Source organism: Manduca sexta, chromosome 21 (genome assembly GCF_014839805.1).
Source record: "Manduca sexta isolate Smith_Timp_Sample1 chromosome 21, JHU_Msex_v1.0, whole genome shotgun sequence".
Lineage (NCBI taxonomy): Eukaryota > Metazoa > Arthropoda > Insecta > Lepidoptera > Sphingidae > Manduca > Manduca sexta.
In genome coordinates, this window is record NC_051135.1 from 306,942 (window position 1) to 329,626 (window position 22,685).

The 22,685-nt window shown below is 34.7% G+C and overlaps 1 protein-coding gene across 3 annotated transcripts in view; it reads right to left on the reverse strand.

The window, feature by feature from the left end:
- LOC115447751 (tyrosine-protein kinase Fer) overlaps nucleotides 1–22,685 on the reverse strand; it is a 98,008-nt gene that overhangs the window by 2,070 nt on the left and 73,253 nt on the right. Inside the window, exons 3-13 of one of the 3 annotated variants that reach the window (XM_030174962.2) lie at nucleotides 10,033–10,129; nucleotides 8,983–9,184; nucleotides 7,245–7,382; nucleotides 5,659–5,916; nucleotides 5,210–5,420; nucleotides 4,882–5,064; nucleotides 3,427–3,627; nucleotides 2,658–2,834; nucleotides 2,109–2,322; nucleotides 815–1,090; nucleotides 31–153 (exon numbers count right to left, since the gene is read on the reverse strand). In XM_030174962.2, coding sequence (XP_030030822.2) covers nucleotides 31–153; nucleotides 815–1,090; nucleotides 2,109–2,322; nucleotides 2,658–2,834; nucleotides 3,427–3,627; nucleotides 4,882–5,064; nucleotides 5,210–5,420; nucleotides 5,659–5,916; nucleotides 7,245–7,382; nucleotides 8,983–9,184; nucleotides 10,033–10,129 — 2,080 coding nt within the window. Of the gene's footprint in view, nucleotides 1–30; nucleotides 154–814; nucleotides 1,091–2,108; nucleotides 2,323–2,657; nucleotides 2,835–3,426; nucleotides 3,628–4,187; nucleotides 4,848–4,881; nucleotides 5,065–5,209; nucleotides 5,421–5,658; nucleotides 5,917–7,244; nucleotides 7,383–8,982; nucleotides 9,185–10,032; nucleotides 10,130–22,685 lie in introns of those variants that run through there. The other 2 variants (XM_030174969.2, XM_030174977.2) reach the window with 2 other exon arrangements.

The following is a 22,685-nucleotide window of genomic DNA, read 5'->3' on the forward strand; positions in this document are numbered from 1 at the left end:
TATTTCCAAGATATCTTTGTTTTATCGTACCTGTATCAATCTTCTCTCTGGCCCGCGAGTTGCTCATGCCCGCGTACGGAGTGTCGCCCTTGGAAAATATCTCCCACATTAGCACGCCGTAGCTCCATACGTCACATAATGACGTGTACTTGCCTGTAACCACAAAAGTTTATAAAGACAGTTATTTCAAACAATTGACAGTTATATAAAATTAATATTTTCGTTAAGTTAGTTCAGTTTCAATCTGCAAGTATTGTCTGCCAGTTTCGGCCTTTAAAATTTAATATGACGAAATTTTAAAGGCCGAAATATCCATAATTATTAATTATTTTACGTTTTCTTCAACTGCGAGAACTAATCACTAACTAGACGTGAATTTAAATTCTTTACTTGCCAATACTTGTTTAGTTACCCAGATTAAAGCCGAAACAAAATGTATGAAAATGGACCTTGAGCTACCACCTTAAGGTTTCTTAAATATTCTAATATGCGCGCAATTTTTTTGTTTTTTTTCGTTCATAAGAACCTTCTCCTGACGATAAAAAACACAACAACAACAAAAAAAGTATAGTGAAATCGGTCCAGCCGTTCACGCGTGATGGCGTGACCAAGGGAAATAGGGATTCATTTTTATATTTATAGATGATGACGCATAAAAACAAACTTAAACTTTAAAAAAATCAAATATATCGATTTTAAATTACTATAAGATTTTATTGCTTTTGAACGTTACTTATGGTGAACGTTTAAACCCGCATCGACCACGCTTAATGATTCCATTTAAAACTCTGTAATACAGGTACTCAAAACTCACCAAAGTTAAGAGCCTCAGGCGCCGTCCACTTGATCGGTATTTGCTTCATCCCTCCCGACACTATGTACTCCTCTTCCTCCCTCGACATGCCGAAGTCAGATATCTTGACAATATTATCATCACCGACGAGACAGTTCCTCGCGGCCAAGTCTCGATGGATGCAGTTCTTGGACTCGAGGTAACGCATGCCCGCCGCCGCGTCGCGACACATCGCCATGAGCGTCCGAGAGTTTAGGTTCGATGCCCTGGTGCGGAGGAATGTTAAGAGAGACCCTCCTGGAATAGAATTATTTGTGACATATAACATTTGTATAATTCATTTAAAGACACATTCAGACATAATTTATAAAAAAAATTGAATACTGAATAACTAATTTTTTCACCGAAATCATCGTAGAAGTATGGAAAAGTAGCCTCTAGTAACGTTATTTCGAAGCTAATTCCTGAGGTCTCAACACACTACCTACTTATATCTTAATATACTAACCGGCATTTGTCTTAGTTATCTATGTGTACAAAATAAAATATAATCATGGATATTCAGAGCCTGTTTCTATTTTTATAAAAATAATTAATATAAATATGATTTTTGAGTAGATCTTACGCCGTTACTTACTTTCAATTCAGTAAATAAATTTGTAATAAAAATAAAATTACACGAACGTGCATCTTACTCAGTATACGTTAATAGCGTCTGCCCACCCAAATACCTAACATGCACTATAAATATATCACGGTTTAAACTGTAAAACACCCACAGAGATGGTTATAAATACTTGAAAGTAGAGAATATGACACGAATATGAGAAAAATGTATATTATAAATGATATTTTAGGGAACTAGATTAAACTGACGGTGACGTATTATAGACCTTCAGTTGATTTCAAAAGCATCGTATGGATTACGAGATCGTGCCTTGTTGGTGTCTAACTACCATTGACAAATACGGAGCAGGTGACGATAAAAGCTAAATTGAAATAAAAATATTTTTTTCAGATTTTATTGCTGTTTTGTGTATTATTTTACTTCCTGCTGACGTTTCGAAGACAAGCCTTCGTGGTCCCCCCTGTGACCATTAAGGCTGCTGTTAGATAAAATCCGAAAAAAAAATTTCAATATCTAACATTCGCGGAAACATAAGAAATCATTGAGCTAAATTAAGATTATTACTTACGACAATAAGTCCTGTTTCAAAACTAAATGAATATATAAGGCGACCAAATATAAAAGATTATTTATCATCAGGTGCCTCACTAGCTCGTTTGCCTTTACTATCAAGAAACCAGCACTCACCAGACACAAGTTCCATGACAATCATGATAGGTTGTTTCTGCACTGCAATGCCGATGAGTCGTACGATGTTGGGATGTTGGTACTGCTTCAGGATCCTTCCTTCTTGCAGGAACGTGCGCTTCTGTTCTTCCGGCAGAGCTACCCTGCAGGTCTTCACTGCCACCTCTTGACTAGTAGTCTTGAGTCTCGCTTTGTATACGTCGCCAAAGTTGCCCTGTATGACATCAATTAAACACCAATAAGGAAATATATTTTAAATCAAAATTAATTCGAAGAAAATGATATGTTAGCAAGACCTGACTGCTGCAGTAACTAATTAAGATTTATCTGCGTTCAAGATTATGTTTAATCATCAGTAAAGTCACCAAGCCCCGATACATTGTTTCATACAGTGTTTGGGCTATCTACCTACTGAATTTCGTATTTCAATGATTTGGTTGGCGGAGTGCTTATGCCCATAAGCAGTATGATAGTCCTGACTGACATTTACTATGAGACAGACTACTTTTTCGTCCTTCATTCAGTTGATTTTAATGATTTTGTACACACCCGTCCAATCTTATCGAGCAGCTGCACGTCGTCGTTGTTAAGCTCCCAGTTCTCCCTCGGCACGGCCCTCCGCAGCAGCGCGCCGGAGCGCGCGGTGACGGGCACGCCGCTCGCGCGCTGCCACGCGATCAGCTCCGCCACGGACGGGAATGCGGCGCCTTCGAAACGGTAGTGACCCTACAACGAAAAAAAAATTTAAGTTACGCGTAACCACGGTTTTCAATAAACGATCCGAATCGCTTTTTCAATCCATCGCGAAAATGGGAAACCAATCAGTGGAAAACATATCAGTACAAAGATTTTTTTGACAATCGCACTAATATCTTATTTTGAATAGTTTTTACTCAGGATTATATTAAGGGTTAAAATTGGGATCATTTTACAATGCTTGATAGATAATAGCTTTGAAAAATATGACGTGGCTTTTCCTTAACTTACTTTAATTGATTAAAATTTTTTAGGTAATGATAAAATGACAAACAGTGATTAATTGAAACATGGAAAACTATAATCCGACAAAAACAATTGTTATAAAGTAAGTGGCCTAACTTCATATTCTCATAAATTTTTTATTGTTATCAAGTTATCAGATCATGAGTAAAGTTAAGCCCCTAACTCTACATCTTGGTCTAAACTTAATGATTAAAACATGAGTAACAAATATGGTTATCAAATAATATATTTTAATCAATGTTTAGTCTCGATCCTTTGAGTCTTAATTGCCTTGAATGCAACATAACAAAAATTCAAAACCAAACGAAAAAATTACCTCAGGCGTAGTCTGCACTATGAAATGTTTATGCTGTCCCCAACACACAGACAGCACCAGCTGCCTAGCGTGGTTCCTCGTGGTCTCCCGCACCAGATAATCACCATCAGATCTCAACAACCTGACTACCTCTTCCCGGGGGAGTACTCCATGGAACCATTCTTGTTCTACCAGGGAGCGCTCGGTCTCGCTTACGCTTACCTGAAAATTACGGGTCTCATGAGAATGGCGAAGAAAAATAGTGAAATTTACTGCACCCAATATAGTTTAAATTATTATTTTCATACTTTTAAGAAATCTCTTTGGAAATATAATAGGTTTTCTCTAGAAATAAATTAATACAAGGTATTCATTAAGGTGTAATAAGAAATATAGAAATTCTTATTTTCAGTAAATTAAAACGCAATTCTGTGCGTGGGAAATTCTAAAATGGGTCAACAGTGCTAATCAAACTATTAATAACAATAATTAGGGAGTAAATTTAATCTATACGATATTTTACAATGCATTTAAACGCTATTATAGCAAAAGTAATATACGTATTTCATGTTTTGAATGTAAATTAATGTAATATCCGTGAACATGAAATACTATTTGTAAATGGAACAACAAACGCTCATTGTTATTTAACATTGGAAGATGCAGTGTAAAGTGTTATTAGTTCAAACTAACCTATGACAACACAAAACACACAAAATTCTCCATGCAAAAATGTTACATAATTCAAAGTCACTAGACACAAAACAGCACAACAGACGTACTTCTTCGAGTTCCCTCTCAAGTTCAAGTTGCAGCTGTTTCAATCGCTTCTTCCTCCGCGGCACTACGAGTGGCGGTGGTAACTCCGAATTTGTTATGTACATCGCAAACGGATCCATCGTTTCACCACAAAACTCTCAAACTTGCAGACACATGACCTATACTTTTTTCACCTATTTATTCCACCACGTGAAGGAAATGTGGGACAAAACAGGATGAACTTGGCGTAAACCCCGAGACTGAAACGTACACAGACGTCGTGTAAGCAGAGGAACATTTCCAGAACGCCGCAAGCGACTTCACCTTGATTTTGAAACTGAGTTTTAGTGTGAGCCGGTGCTATTTTAATTTTATTTGGAAGCGAACTCTTGAGAAGTTCGTGCGGTGCACGGTGACGCCGAAATTTGTACTAAAATTAGCATTGACTCGCATTGAGTGTGGAACAGTCGGAAGCTCCGACGTGGCGCTGTGGAGAAAAACTTCATGCATCCTGTACATCCATGCCATGCGTGCGCTCGTATCTTCTGGTTAGTGGCCACTCACCACACTGTTAAAGCTATCGACTACAATACGACTCTTCCTTCGCTTCTTGAGAAGGCCCGAATGAACACGACAATGCACATAAACATCCACACGCTTTCGCAGGCGACGTTTTAAGACTCTGATCCGTTTCTTGCGGAGAGTCGGCACTTTTACCGTGTCTACGGGGCCTTCGCTGCTACTCCTGTAGGTTTTTGGCGGTAATGCTGGACTGGAGGGTGCAGATTTACGTCGGAATGGTCGCGTGAATATTCTGAAGAACGGCTTCGGCGGTATGATCGAGTGGAGGTGCAATCGTAACGCGTCCACTGATACCTTCGAATCGAACGATGAACGATCCTGACGGTTGAACAGTGGTTAGAACATACAGAAATTTATCATCTTTCCCATTCTGATGGTAAATTGATAAGATTGGATCCTTAAAAATTACTCCCCTTCCCAATATTAATTAACACGCGCTTATTAAAAGAAGTCATGCAATTACCTGGTGATCAGGCGAGCTACCGTCCAGGCTGTCTACTCCAACAGTCTCGGCAGACAAGTCCGGACAGCCACTGGGGGCCTCCTCACAGCCAAGTTCGGCTAACGCTGAACGAATCATCTCTGCTTGTTTGGCACATTTCCGCTCCGCCACACGGAGCTCTAGCAGTTTGACCGGCTCTGAGGTCGTCACTGGTATAGGTGGTGGCGAATGCCTGTGTGTTGAAATATAACATACATTTGGTATATTATGAAACAAAATCATCAGGGAGATTTAATCGTCATATAAAATATCATTTCTATGACAAAAAGGAACTAGGTACATGTATGATAAAACAGAAATTGACATACATTCTGCAGATTTAGCATAGTTGCCTCATTAATTTAGACAATAAGAAACAATTACTATCTTAGATTGAAAACCAAATTGTACTTTTTATAAGTGCATTGTACCTGTCGATTCCATTAACTCCATTGGTGAGTCCAATATTATTGTTCTTGCACACTCCGTTCCCGATGATCTCCGGACCTTGGAGTGCTGTTTGCTTTTCCCTGTTGTCCTGCAGGGTTGATTCTAGTTCCGTTAACTTCTCTTTCAACCATTCCACAGTGAGATTGTCCACAGTCAACTGGTTCGGTTGCAACTTGCCGCTCGTATCTTCTACGAGACTCTCGTCGAATGTAAATAGCACTGGCGTTGATGGGGGAGTTCTGACAACAATATTTTGTTATGAAATACAAGGAAGGAAGTAATTGGTGATGTTTCTTTCAGAATTTTGGTAGTTATTGCTAAGCCAACTATATTACTGGAAATGACACAATATTAATGAATGTCTAAATGTGGTGAGTTCTCGTTCGCGCTAATAAAGGCAAGCAAGTAATATGGTCTCCTCGTCTTTGGCCTTTATAAAAAAACGCCTCAATAAATTCTTAAGTTCATATCGAAAAAGGTTTAAAATGCCGAATTCAGTATTTGTCATATTATTCGTTAATCAAACACAGGGGTAGATATATGGACCCTGATTAAACAGTACACCCACAGAATAATGTGAAGAAATGAAGTATCCTAGGTGTAAAACTTTCTTGAAATAGATTTAGTGCAGTTTAGAAATATTTATGGCCTTAAAGCGATAAGATGAAGCCAGAGTTTATCAATGAATAAGTAGAAATTGTGCAGCCAGTCCATTCATGTTCTAAGAAAAAATAAACTGCTTTCATTAAAACGCATCCATCTTGCGTTTACGTGCGGCAACCAGGATGTTTACCGTTTACAAGTAACATTGTTTTTTGTTACTCATAGGTTAGCTGGCATAAATGTATAATAAATTTTATATTGCTGAGAAATTACTGATATGCACTTCGTCATACGCTTTTTATTAGTACGAGAAATATAAACAAATCATAAAACTGTTAGCATTTCAATGCCTGTGTATTGAAAATGCTTAACAATTTCTGTTCGCCTGGTACTTATAAGTTGATTATGATTGATAATTTTATCCTCAGTGCATACATAGTGCATATGGAAGCATAAAATTACTCTTTACAAAATAATTTAAAATAAAACCACGTGAATCAGATCCCGACATTAATGGCAATGTTTACGAGTGTTTCAGCGTTAACATGCGTAGTAATTTTTACCCGGATCTTAAAGAAATAACACTTCATTCACTTTTATTCCAAGTGAATCATCGATTGATGCAGTATAGTTTTTAAACTGATATTTTTATAGTAAAAATATTACCGATAACTTCATTGGTTTTTTATCATGCAATATTTTTTGATTGGTTGATTCATAACTGCACATAAATAGTATAATGAACTAAATCTTCGAAGGCACGTTTCCTACAGCACATAACAAAATACGTGAATTTATCTAACACTAAACTAAAATACTTCTGTTATTATTTACGTGACAGTGGTGCATTGCGCTTACTCTGCATTGGATGGGCAAAGACAATATAGTGATAAAAATATTTTTCTAAATTTTGTTAGCTGAATAGTGTATATTATTTTAATATTTATTTATTTAATTAACATACTTGTACTTTTCTATAAACTCCTTGTATTCGTCTTGAGGTCTTAGGTTTTGTATAGTGGTCTCTACTTTTGTCTGGATTTCTCTGAACTTTTCCGTGCTGAAGTCCGACCGCTGTACCACTTCTAGAAGAATCCCTTTCCTGTAGACAAAGCAATATAAACATTTTACTTGATATTATAGAAAAAAATCACATTAAAAATAGTGAACTGTTCGGTTACTCATTGCATAGGCATTGTTTAAATTAATTTATTGTGGAGTTGTTTATGTTGTTCCAAAGTATTAAGATACGCATAAGTATATATTTAAATTGTTTGTTTTTTTTTACAACATATCGACTTGCGTTTGACCACTATCTCGCTTGGTAAGTGGTGATATGGTCTCCGATGGAGCACGCTCGCCTAGAAGATACCTATTCACTCGTGACTTGAAGAAGCCCAAATTATAATTATTGGGAAATACAGACTCTGGCAATGATTTCATCTTAGCGGTGCGCTTGATAAATGTGCAACTAAAACGCTTCGTGCGCCGTTGTAACAACCACCATGTAACGGTGATGTTCCCGTGTCTCTATCGTCCTATCAAAGAAATTGTATTGTAATTTTATTTGGATGAAATTCCATGGCTAATCATATTAACAAGTGATAGATTATATAAATGTTTCGTATCCTCAAATAATATCAATTTTATATCTTAGTTAATGTAGGAAGTGTTTCAACTCTATCCATAGTTATTAAGAGATTAACACCAATTTTAGTACACGTAATTTATTTTCACCATTAGCACTTAGCCTTGCGAACCGGTTATCTAATGTGATAATTATGAATAATAATTAAATACCAGTTTACAAAAAAAATGGTTTTAGACCCATTAAAAATGTAAAAAATCAAGTTCATGGTAGAGTGAGATATTAGGATTTCCAAATTGTACAACATGTGTAAAATAAAACTCGACTGCCTGAGTGGCGTAGTTGTATTGAGTGCACGGTACGACAAGGCTGTGAGGTCCTGGGTTTGAATCCTTGGTCTGGCAAAGTGATATTGGGTTTTTCTGCTCAGTATTAGCCTGGAGCCAGGTATTGGGGCCCGATGTAGCGATGGGTTCTCCCCCTATCACATCATGGGACGGGCACACATAAGTAGGTGCCCTAGTTGCACCTTTGCCTACCCTTTCAGGGATAAAGGTGTGTAAATTAAAATAAGCAAATAATTAGGCACGGAAAGTTATTTGTTTTTAGACACTAATCTTTTCTTTAGTATTTACCGTCCCTACGAACTCTACCGAAACGTTTGACCAACTTGCAAGGTTATTCATGAATTATTTTAGTCATGTTTTAGTGCTCGGTGTTTTAATGGCGATTGTAACACATTTTAGAATAGATTAAATAAATAATACATTTTGGTAACGGGTATACTATAAGCATCCATTGTATCAAAAATCTTTTTATAAATAACGCATACTAACTTATTGTTCATTGCTAATACATCGATCACTTAGGTCCATAAATGAGCATTGTACCAAATATATTTACATAGCAGTCATTTATGTATAGGCAAAACATAGACATATTTTGAAAGAAAAATGCTTTAAGATGGCATCTTAAAAATGCCCATCAGATTAAAGTTAACGACCAACTATCCTTCACAGATGTATCGCAATACATGTTTCCTATTGCTACGGAAACTATACAAGAGAATAAGCCTGGATAATCAATGTAAACCGTATCAATATCAGACTCTTACCATGAAGTAGCAGTAGCTTCTCCCTGGCGCCGCTGCTGGTCCAACAAGGCCGGGAGCGCTGCGGTCCTCAGCGCTCGCTCGCACTCTGTCGCCTCCGCCAAGAGGAGCACGTACTCATTGTGAGCCCTGTGCAGCCTCCTGCACGCTTTACCGTACTTGTCTCTCGTCTCGTCCAGCTTCCGACCGCCTCGACTTGTCGGACCTAGAAAGAGTACGAAAAATAGTTAATCATCTGTTTTAGTGTTGGAATTTCATAAACAGCCGAAATCAAGAATAGATCTACTGCTACCTTCAGATCAACAGTAAAAATGGACCAATCAGCATAATTCTGACAATTATTTGACATGTTTATATTTTGATTGTATTCTTTTTACCATTAGCAGTTAGCGATTGGCATTGTGGTGAGTTTCGCTGGTGGTAGGATAAATTTTATATCCGCCATAGTGGCTCACGTAAGTGTGTCGCGTAAGGATCAGCCTATATCTCCGGTTTTAACAGGCCGGCATAATTGTGTCGACTGTCGAGTGGTAATCATCTCTCGTCAATTGACATTCTATTAGACCCCACGCCACTTACCATCAGCTGCAACGGGGTCACATTGCCGACCGCAGAAAAAAAAAGAATAAATTGTTTATGAAATCGGTAAATATGTACGACTTCTTTACGGATCTGAAGCTAGCCTATTTAAAACTCTTTGTGCCATAACTTCGGTCTTTTAGTATAACACATATACTATGGTATATATATTATAATTTATACGTAGCTATCATAGAACTATATTTGTCTAAATGTCACCACTGCTTACAAGGTACTGCAATTATCAAGTCACTCAACGATGGATTTATTCAACATTGTAAGATGATTTACCGTGGGATAAATTACAAGTTTGTGATTACCAACACACAGCATATCACATATGACTATATTTATAGATAATTGCAATATAATGGTTTTCATAAACTAATACATTGTTTACAATTCTTAAGTATCAAGACTATTTTCTTAATTTAATCCTATAATCATACTGTTAAACGAATGATAATTACTTACATTTAAGGTAATTCTCCTCGAACTTGGTCCTCATCTGTTTGTACGACTCCAAACATTTCTGGTACTCGCTCTGCTTCCTAGTCACCTCCTCCGATAACTGAAACCAAGAAAATGTACGATTAATATTCATTATATGATACAGTGATATATTTTTATCATTATTAGTCGCCCAGAGGTAGGAATTCAACCGTCGAATTAAATATATTTTTTACACATTTTTCTGAATATATTTTTTACACCTTAAATTCAAAGCTGGAACTGCGCGCGCAATGTTCTTAAAAAAGAATACAGGTTTTTTCCTCGTAATACAAAGAAACATAGTTCTCGAAACTCTCGCTGAGAACACAAACGTTTCAAGACATGAAGAGCAGAAAGTGGTGCATTAACACTATTAATTTTACCGAAGACTAGAACGTAATTGCTCCCACGATCATATATCAAGCACTTGAGGTACTAATTAAATAGTCAATTAAACGCTATAACATCTTTCTTAGCTATTGGAGCGCGACTCTCGCAAAATACTTGTACCGTATTTTAGACTAAAAAATTCATACAATGTAAAAAATATATACATTTACGTAAATTATAAAAGGTTATACTAATGAGTTGTTATGTTTAGGCGAAAAATAAATAAATAAATAAAATAAATAATTTTTTCCGCTTTTATTGCAGTTTTTTATAATATAAAAACCGGGGAGTCCGCCGCGTGGCCATGAAGGCTGCAGTCTTAGAAAATGTTTAAAATGAAATAATACACGATAAAATCCGAACAAACTTTTATTCAATCGTTATACTTATTTTTATTATATAATTGTTTAAGTATAATAAAAAACTTTCTAAATTTAATTGCCAGTTGGAAGCCTTATTTAGGTAACGAAAAGCCCTTTGATTTTAACCCAACCGTACGCGAAAACTATGAACTTTCTCATAATACATCACGAAAAAGCAGCTGGATGGAACTTTAATTATTGCATCATTGTATGTGACATTAAAATATGCGTCTCAAATACCAAACTCCTACACGGTTTGACTTTTTGAAACAATGGACGAAGAATTATAATAATTAGTATTGACAAATTGCTGTTTTACTTCTAATTGGCAGCTGTGATCCGATAGAAGATCGTGTGAACACTTTCAATTGTTCTTATTGTGGTTGTTTTCCTTTCGGCGTCTTGAAAAGTGAAGATTGCTGTTATATTACATCTTTAGGATAAACAGAATAATCATCAAAGTTATCCAATCATAATATAAAATATACATTGAAAATTCATGAATAATTTATACGTAATTTTGAAGTGAATCCAAAGAAATTTTAAGAGATTTAGATTTCTAACGAACGAGTTCTATCTTTTATGCATTAAACTACCTTAGTATTGGAACGAAAAACAAAAGAGAACGAATTTATTTTATTGTATATTGAATATTCTTTTATTGCTTCAGTTGCTGAATAACACCAGAAATTAAAACTTTGCAATATTTTAAACAAAATGCTAATTGGCATTGAAACAGATGTGCAAACAGCTACGCCTTGTGACAAACTGATAATTATATAAGTCAATACTAAACGGAAACAACACTTGAAAATAAAAAGACGATACCTATTTGTCACGGAAGTCAAAAATAATTATTATTCACGATGGAAATTTTAATTTCTCAATCGAAACAAAAGGTTATTATTAAATGTATTTTTTATATAAAACACTAATTACAACTCTTAACTTTGGATTCATAAAAAAGTTTTCAAACAATTTTCCTTAACATTTAGATGACGCCATCAAAATACTGAGAAAGGTCTCTCCAATCAAAAGCTCAATTGAAACTTATATTGAAATATTCGCGTCTATTATAATTCAGGTTTTGATGTCTTAGTTATTGTATTCACAAAATGAAATTGGAAAAACGATAAAAAAGAGCTTCCAAAACTTTATAAAACGACATAATCGAAACAAAAGTCTATTAAACATGACTACAAAAAGAATCATAGTTGTCCCTCAAACCATAAAGAGGGTAAACATTAACGCAATAAAACACTTAGCACCTATGTAACGTACTTAGCATGAGCGATTATTTAGAGTGCGCGCATCCACTTTAGCCTTCTGTCAACCGGAAATGTTCCGAATAGCTCAGCAAGCGATGACGTACTTGAATGGACAAAAAGTTAAATTACACCTTATATGAACCGCGATAAATATAATTCAGCGTATTAATTTTGGGCTATATTATATTTGCCTGTATATTGGTGCTAATATATGTTAGAATAAGTGTTATAATGCCTGATAATTTACATTATTTTTAAACATTTTGTAAAGTTCTACAAAACTATTGATCCAATCGCCGCCGACAGCTTTTCGGGACAGATACGACGTGGCGACCTTCAAAGAGAGTGTATACCCACCTAAAAGGCCGGCAACGCGTCTCTGTGCCCCCTGGTTTTGCTGTTCATGGATAGCGGTGATCACTTACCATCAGGTGAACCGTACGCTCGTTTACCCCTTATATGGTAAAAAAAACCCTCTAACTAGAAGGCACTATGGTCACTGCTAGACGGTAAGGAAAGACATTGCTGTGATACCTACCTAGAGCAATAATCCATTTTATATAAATCATATACTTACGTTATCAGATATAGGAGCCAGCAAACAACTTGATCACATTACAGTGTGATCAGATTTTTTGTACGTTAGTGTAGTTACACAGTGGTTATATGTATAGCTATTATATACTTTTATCAAAATTAATAAGTCCAATGGCATCAATGATTGAACTCTATTTCTGAAGTTAGACTCAGAATTATTTTCGGAATATTGCTTCATCGATAGCGAGACGAATCGAGCGGTTTAAATTATTCTCACTATTCAATTATTGCAAACACTTATCGATGCGAATAAGTTATCTTGCATTTATTTAAAAATCTACAAGGAAAAAGCGTCACACTTATTATATTAAATTAAAAAAAGAAACTAAGACATTTTATAGATCTACTCCCTGCCATTTCATAAGCAAATTAAAATACCTATAGAAAAACACAGACGATCAGTGGGTAAATATAAACAAAAAAACAGTACGGTTACTGGAAAAAATCTATAGCTTGGCGTTTTCAATACTTTAAAAATAACAAAGAATAATATATTAGCGTTTCACTAAGAGAAACATTCACAGATGTTAGTCACGTCAATTTAAAATCCATTAGATGAGTCAACTAGAGGCGTTTAACAGTTTTAAAACGATTAGAATTAATGAAAAAACATGTAGATCACACTATCAATTCCAAATAAATTAAAATTACATTATTGTTAATAACTATCATAATAAAAACGAGGAAATATTAATTTATTACAATATGAGCTGTATTATCAAAGGATTTTAATGATTGACTCAGTCCAAGTGTCAAATACATATCTTTTCATTATAGTTTACTACCAAAGATGAAAACTGAGTCTTATTATGGTTTTATAGAGAGCTTCGATTTCAAAAATATGTGTTAATAATAGAATAATATTATCTAATATTTTTCATGTTTACCTTAAACGCAGCGAATTCTTGAATTCTGAGTCAATAGTGAATTAATCAAGGAAAAGAAGACCCTTTTGTTAACACTATAATTTAACAATGACCTTCGAAAAAATCCTGTTAAAATACGACATGACAATGCAAATTTGATAGACATGGTTGATGAAAAGCTTGTAGCTACTCATGATTGTTGCGTCGCATAGTCACCGTTAGTTTACGACTGTGAATACCATGCCAATGGAAACATGACTGTCATGGTAATGTTAGTAAGTTTCAATAACCACAATGAACTCATCATTTTAATAATTATAATCTCAATGATTGTTTTTTTGATTTTACTATTATATAGTTAGTTGTAAGCTTTTCAAGTTTTGGCGTCGTTAAAATTAGATTTAATTCAGAAGATTCACAACCGTTTTCAATAAATGATCCCAATCTAAATCTTCAATCCGATGCTGAGAATGTACCAATCAAAGTAACTAATTTGTAAGCATATCAAAAAAACTTTGTTCTAATTGATCCATTTTTTATATATATTTAAACTGGTTGGGTTTCTTGGTTGCAAATGGCGGTTAGTTGTCAATTAAGCCAATTATGAAATTTCCTTTTACAGCTTATCAATACTTCTTTTAATAAAACTATCAAACAATACTTTTTATAAGGAGTAAATGTTAAAACTTGAGAATTTGTGTAAATTCCAAATTAATTTGTCACCATGTGTAAACCACTGTACTGTCGCTGCGCAAAAAGTTAGTAAACAAAGGGGTCCGCGTGTCGATGGCCCTAGAACAGGGCCCTGCGGTGAACCGCTAACTACCATGGGTTCATTGACTCAAACTCTCGCTCTTATTGTATTGATGAACATATCTCCAGTATACTTTATATGATAATAATTCTCACTATACGAAAAATATTTAACTTTAATTATTTTATACTTTATTAGATATTCCAAATACATTATAATTAGAAAAGAATTACTTTATCAAAATTATATTATAAGTCAGTGAAGTAATTAGCTTTCGGGAATATAGAAAAATCTTTTACGCTATCGATATTTTCGTCCTCGTGTTTTAATCTGAAATATTCTTAGAATTTTGTTTATGAAAATGATTATTCTATTCGATTCATAGCTTCATTTGCGCAAATGAATGGTAAATCATGTTTATTACGTCTTGAAATACGCATTGTATGAATTGTAAAATGTATGTAGAAGGAACTTACAGTTTCACCGCATCTCATGACTATCTATATATATAAAAATGAATTGCTGTTCGTTAGTCTCGCTAAAACTCGAGAACGGCTGAACGGATTTATCTTATCTTGGTCTTAAATTATTCGTGGAGGTCTAGGGAAGGTTTAAAAGGTGAGAAAAATTCGAATAATTGCCGGGAAAATCCTCAAAACAGCATTTTTCTATTTCCCATACAAACGTTTTCTAACTAATACGTAGAGTCAATTTGAGCTTTATTGCTATTGTATAAAGTTCACTGTTGTCTAAGCAATGTAGGTGTGTTCCTAACATCAAAGCAGTGTGCGTTGGAGCACAGAATATAATAATGTAATGTCGCGTTCTGAAACTCAACAAAAGTGATATCGCGGACCCGACTAAATTGAACAGTCACAAAATTTAATATATCATTAGTTATTTGGTTGGCTTCACGACATTATTTCTTTTGTTTTACTTTAAAATGCATGTTTTCGTTATGGACAATTTTTGAGCTACTTTTGCATATCTATACTTATAATAAATCTGTAGAGAGGTCAATTCTGTACATGAAATATATTTCCAAAATAACTGGGGGTGATTAGGGATCGATACTGATGCCAAAAATGCAATAGTAAAATTTTTGTCTGTCTGTCTGTATAACCGTTATAGAAACAAAAACTACTCGACGGATTTTAACTTAACTTGGTACAATTATTTTTCATACTCCTGAGCTGGTTATAGTATACTTTTCATCACGCTACAATTAATAGGAGCATAGCAGTGATGGAAAATGTTGGGAAAACGGGAGAAGTTACTCCATTTTTTAAGCTTCCGTCATTTCGTGTGCAACCTTAATGGTTAAAAGTTCCTTCGATTTCACCAGGATCGCATCATCAGACCCTGACCGGACAATCGGACCACCTGCATACCACCATAAATTAAAAAAACATCCCGACAAATTGAGCACCTTCTCCATTTTTGAAACCCGAAATCCACGCGGGCGAAGCTGCGGGCGGAAGCTAGTTATTGATATAATTTCAGGTTCCCACGAAATTTTTCAGTATATAAACTATTAAATAATAGTATAATTAATATCATTATCGACATTCGCGGCATACAGTTGTAACCAATAATTAATTAGACAAGCTGAATTATAAATTAAAGTCTATCCTCTTACTTTAGAATGACATGTATTTTGTCCAAATAATGAAAGAGAAATTGATGTTATAAGTGCTGAAGCATTGGGATGTCTTTAAAATTTTGCAAAGTACGTCAGTAAGTAGAAAGTGATGTCACATTAGTGCTACATGCAGTAAAAATAATATTATGTAGCTGCTTTATAAAATATCAATGTGTCTGAAGGAACAGACCCCATCTCATATTTTTATTTCAGAAATGTCTTCCAGACATGTTAAGCCACGAGCAAGAGTACTTATATCTTTAAATCCTTCCTTCCACCTGCATATCACACTGCAATATAGCATCGGCGTGAAACTGTTTCTGCTAAAGCTAGTAGGTATTTAAATAATATAAAAAGTGATATTAGGTTTTTGTGCTCAGCATCAACTCGGTGTTTGGAATTTGTTCCTGATAGAGCGATAGCGATATAGATAGATGATCCCGTATGAGATTAAGGAACAGAACTCCCGAAAAGTGGGTACCCTGGTTTTACCTCTGCCTACTCCTTTGTGGATAAAGGCGTGATGTGTGTTTGTTTTGTTATGTAGATACCTAGGTGCCATAAAAGTTTTAAAATAAGTAAAATTCGCTGAGGTAACAAACTGAACAAAAGCAGAAAGTAACGTGACGTGAGGTGCAGGAGACGACTAACGGTTTCCAAGAACGGTGTTTACTATGTTTGAGCCTCGTTTTATGTGGGACGACGGTTAGATAACAACTGAATCTTAAACATTTATGAACGGCAAATAACCGCTTGTGACAATATGGGCACTCTACAATGTAAATTGATACTAAAATGTGTTGGAGTGTTGCATTTCTTTTACGCTTTTAAGAGTTAGATGACACATTTCGTAACAATATTGTTTATGAATATTAATGCAAATTTCATGAGAAAAATTGGAACATATTTGTAAACCACGTTTATAAAAATTACGCTATTAACAAGACTAGACAAGAAACATTTAAACGAAATGTAGTTTCGCTAATGGAGACCCAACTTCATAAATACAAAAATGCATTTAGCGGAATCTGGCGCTTGGAACAAAGAATTAGACAATTTGGCTGCATGCCACGCCGCGGTCTAACCTAATTGACAACATGTCGAAGGATTCTGTTAAAGCACCTCCTACATCGCTCGACATTTGCGCAGCTATTTCAACATTTCAACTTTCATTTCAAATGTTACAACATAGTTATATTCAATCTAGTTTTTAAGTAAAACAATTAACACGTTTATCAAAGAATATATAAGTAATAATGATATCAGCCACGATTATATTCTGTCTCACTGCTGGGCACGGGCCTCCTCCACTTCTCAGAGGGATTAGGCCTTAGTCCACCACGCTGGCCTAGTGCAGATTGGTAGACAAAGAAAACATAATTTCGATAAAAAAGTTTGCAGCTTTTTAATATTTATTGTAGTCGTGATGAATCGATCGATTATGTTTGTATATATTGTCACTCGTGACCCAAATAGCGAGATGCCATGATTGCTCAGTTGTGACTTGGCAACGTATCCATCTCGGCTAGACGTTACAGGGTTACCAACACAATTAATTTATTAACATAAAAGCGATAAGCGTAGCATTATGGTTTGGCATATTGTTTATGTGTTAGAATTATATCATTTAATAGTTTTATTGCGACAAGCAGTTTTTCAGATGGTTTAAAGAGTTATATGTAGGAAGCAAAGGTATTGTTTTCTTAATTGCTCTAAATAAAAAAACCGTAGATAATATCCTGAATCAGAGCAAAGTCAGTTCCCAGAAACGGCGTTAATGCAATTTCTATAAATTAAAGGAATTGCGTGTCAATGTTGTATTCATTACTTAGCCTATGTTATCGTAATAATTTGAGGAATGTCAAGTAACAACCCTAAGTTGAGTTTTCGAGAAACTTGCGTTACACACATAGACACGCGTCATCGACTGAATTGTAAATTGATACCTATATATAACTAATATCGTATTGAAACTAGTTTTTGCTGTATGCACATTTTAGAGCATTACACACGTGCTGTTGCTGTTTAGTATAATTTATTAGTCATTTTAATAAAGCTTAAAAACGCTTAAGCATTATTGCATAGATTCTAAACTATATTCCATTTTTAAACTATTTTCGTTATTTAACTATTTCGTTTCTATACATAGAATATTTGTAAAATTATAATTTATAAGTTTATATCTAAATAAAATAATCTGACATACTTGAATACAATTTACTCGACGAACCCAGATTTTCCTGAACATACGGCTATCCATTATAATAAAGCCACGGTAAACAAGTCTATACACAATCAGGATGTTTTAATAATAATTATGAAAATATTTAACTAAATGCAGTTTTATGATCAACGCAGAGGAAACGTTTTACGGTTATAAAACTGTTTCTTTGACTTTAATAAATACGTAAAGGTTACGGCTTGTTTATCTATAGCCGGTGAGATAAGATGAAGTACTTAACCCATTCGAAACTAATAAACCAGGTGTGTTAATGCAGTTGAAGTGAAATGGTCATAGTTGTCATAGTCTACTATACTCAATTTCAGACGATTTTTGTCCAATATAGACCTCTAATTTGAGTATATGACTTTCGCGTGAAATACACATTTATATTTAGTGCAGTAAAAGGTGTGGTGTGCATTCGAGGCTATATTGCACCAAGAAGTTGTTTCACTTTCGTAATCTATACCATTCTCTTTTTTCAGTCTCCGACGACAATATTTCTATTCTTCGACATCCAATCTATGATTAGTTCCAACAATTAAACGTATTTTCATCGGATATTGAAACACAGGCACTCCGTCCATGGTTTACCGAGAAAAATACGTAAGCGAAAGACACACGCCGTGAGAAAATTACCAATAACCTGCTTAACCGTCACTATAGTGGTTGCGGATGGCAAGCACCCACTTTCTAAGTTTCTATTGGCGTAAAATTCTACAATAGTTTCTAAGGAACAGGCTTACTTTAAAAAAGAAATGCTAAAATCTAACAAACGTGCCCAAGCAACGAATCAAAATACTGGAATGCACTGATAAAAAAAAACTTTCTAATATCGAACAAAAACAACAGATGCCATGACGCCCAAATTTGATTTACGCACATCAAAATTGCAAACTGCCAGCAAATTATAAAGAAGTTACAGCTCCGTCAGGCATCATCAATCAAATTGTACCTGCTCAGTACCGTTGTGTATAAAATAAAGAAACGAGAACAAACCAAGCCGAGGTGACATTAAGCAAGCTTTGACCAACGCCGACGGAGGAAGAGAAAGCGTTTTCCTGGAACACCGTACAATATTTGGTTCTGTTTACGACTATTTGTAAATTACGTGGCGATGTTGGATCAATGTTTCGAGTAATTAGTTTTATTCTCACAGTGTTTAAACATATTTTATCTTAAAATAGGCAAAATTTTGCAAATAAATTTAAATTAATCTTCTTTTTAGAATTTGTCCAAAATGTTTACAAACCGATGTTTTATTTACATTAGGGATGTTATGGAGCTCCGTAACCGTAACCGAAACTATCGGATATCCGAAATAAAAATATATCCATAACCGTAACCGTATCCGTTAAAAAAGTTTCGGATAAGTTACGGATAATATGTTCCGACAAGTTTTTGTTTCACCGCTCACACGCCATCTTGTATATGTAGTTTGTTTGTAATTTTTAGTCATAACATAACCTCATTCAAAAATAGTATTTTTTTTTTTTATTTAGGAGTAGGTACTTATTTAATAAAATGAAGGAATAGTGGTGTGTTACGTACTAAATTTATTTATAAGGACAAAATGCGTCCAAAGTGTGTACTTCAATTTGGACATTTTTTTATCAAGTTGAAGGTAATTTTGCAAAATGTAAACAGTATGATAAAAACTTTTCACATAGAGGAGGTGTCACTACTTCACTGAAACTTTATCTCAAATTAAAACACAGAGGTTTTCCGAACACCCATGTCCTCCAATTAGTTCATCGATAGTTAATACGATGACGACGAACGTTAGTTAGTAATCGTCGCCCTACTGTATTACATAATATTTTTATTTTACTTTAATCTAATATCCGTAACCGAAACTATCCGAAAGTACCGGATAATCCGAAATAATTACATATCCGTAACCGTATCCGTAACCGATATAATTTTATTCCTATATCCATATCCGTATCCATATCCGAAATTTCATATCCATAACATCCCTGATTTACATGATGTAGTTGTTTGTCGAAATTCCAAGATAAAAGGGCAAGTAAAAAAAGTTGTTTAGATTTTACTCAAATTCTATACAAATATAGAGAAAATTGAACGATCTGTGGATTTAGAAGGTATTCCATTTGAAGTTGAGCTGTGATGCTCAATATTTATCGAAGGACCACTTTTACGCTTTATAAATAATGTAGTGTTTCAACCGATCGTGAAACTATTTTATAGATCTTTAGTAACTATAAAACAGAGCTCAATTGGTAATATATGAATTATTTAACTAAACGAGTATTACATCATATTGAATGCTGGCGATAGATCGAGATAGTGTGCATATTTCAAGTCTACAAAGAGTCTATAATGTTTATACAGGTGATGTTAGTGCTTATATTTTCTTGATTTAAAAATGTTAAATTGTGGTAATATACACCCATGGATTTTCCAGGTTGTCAAAAATGGTAAACAATAATAGACTTGATTTCATCTATACTTGTCCAATAAAGTCGGTCTCAAAAAACTGCCAAATTAATCCTACTAATATCATAAATGCGAAAGTTTGTGAGGATAGATTTATGAATATATGATGTTTGTTCCTCTTTCACGAAAAAACTACTGAACGGATTTGGATGAAACTTTACATTCATATTGGTTATAGATCAGAATAACACATAGGCTACAATTTATAATGATTTGGTGTAACTTGGTCATAATATAACATACATATTTATCATATCAAGTAAGTCGGAATAAAGTGTATCCCGGAAATTCCTTCACGCGGGAGCAGCCGCCAGCAAAAGCTATATTATTATAAATGCAAAAGTACGGATAGATGTTTGTTACTTAATCACGCCAGAAAGGTTGAACGGATCTGAATGAAATTTGGCACTGAGAAAGATTATACTCAGGAATAGCGCATACGCTTTTTATCCCAAGAAAATATATTTTTAGAGGGACTTTTATTCCGAAAAAACTTTTTCGCTCAAAAAAGCTAATTAGAAGAGAAATTATAAGTAATCAAACATTAAGTGCTGAGGATTTGGGTATCAGATATCAGATGTGTTGAAAATAAACATGCACCTAAGAATATGCTGTTGGTTTATTTTTTTCTGTGTGTGTGTGTGTATATATAACAAATAAAAATGAAATAAAAGAAACCTTTTATTTCCTGATACATCATTACATGAAATTGATGCTATCTTTACAATACTATTAGTAATACTCTTAGTAGTAGATTTAACCCTTAAGTTAGAATATCAGGAACCACTCTCAGGTGAAAGCCTCCTCCAAGGAGCACCTTTCTCAATCCTGCGCTATTTGGTGCCATTTTGGACCGGTGATTTTTTTACGTCGTCTTCCCATAGTTCGTAAGGTCTTCCTCCTGGTTTGTGTTTAAATGTATTCATAATTTACCTACACACTTAAAACTCTAATGACACGAATTTAACAGAAGTTTCACTTCATACCCAGCCGTAGTTACGCTAAAATTACATCCGCAACAAAAATACTTCCTTCAATTCATTACCTACTGACCTATTTACTAACAGAGGTCGCTACTATCTTCGTTAACACAAAAGACTGGCCTTAATTAATTCTAACTCATTTGGATTATTTATCAATCATAACCTTGACAGCAAAGAATAGCGATCATATTGCTTTGATCGGCACCGCCATGGGATACAATGGTATATGGAATCAAATTATGTTTAGTAAACAGACCATGAATGTTTGCGGTTGATTGGAAAACAATTGCATATTCGTACACTCGTGACCAATGCGATAATGCTTTTGACATCGTATCAATTGTGTTAAAACAAAAAATATTTTATAATAAACGTGATGAAAGCATAAATCCATTTAAAGCAAATATGAAACTGCACGCAATGCGATCATTTATAATTGCATTTCAATATCAAATTACCTTAACAATACCTAAAAATGCTTGCTTTACACAACTTTGTAATATAACCTATATTCTATATGTAGATTCAATAGCAACAGTCGAATTAAATTATTGCAAACGTTAAAATAAAAAGTTTGCACAATCACATCTTCTTTAAAGAGTTTCGAACATTATTTTCCTTCAGGAAAAAACTACTCTATATTAATTCAACTTTGGAGCTGTGTAAACACCAAATAGGCAGTAAAAAAGAGATAAACACGCCCTGATAAGACTCAGAAGCATTTAAAACAATTTACACGTAAAAAATAAATGTCTATCTCGATGCGTAATACAGGGAAAACATAATCTTAATACTTCGGTGCAGAATGTCGGTTATGCTCCAATACGTAAAGTAACATTTTTAATTGATATCGGCTATGAGTCAGTGGGAACCGATAGTAATTTCGAATGCAGCCAGCATTTTTTGCCTGCGCCGTAAGCGGGGATACGCTCTGGAATGGCCGTGGGGCTGGTGGCGTGGTATTACGCATTCCACATACGTCGGGCACACCACACATTATAATAAACGTTGGAAAAGCACATTTGACTGAATGAAATGCTTTCGTAGATAGCTTAAAATAAAAACTTGCATAGTCACGGGAGTTTCGAGCTT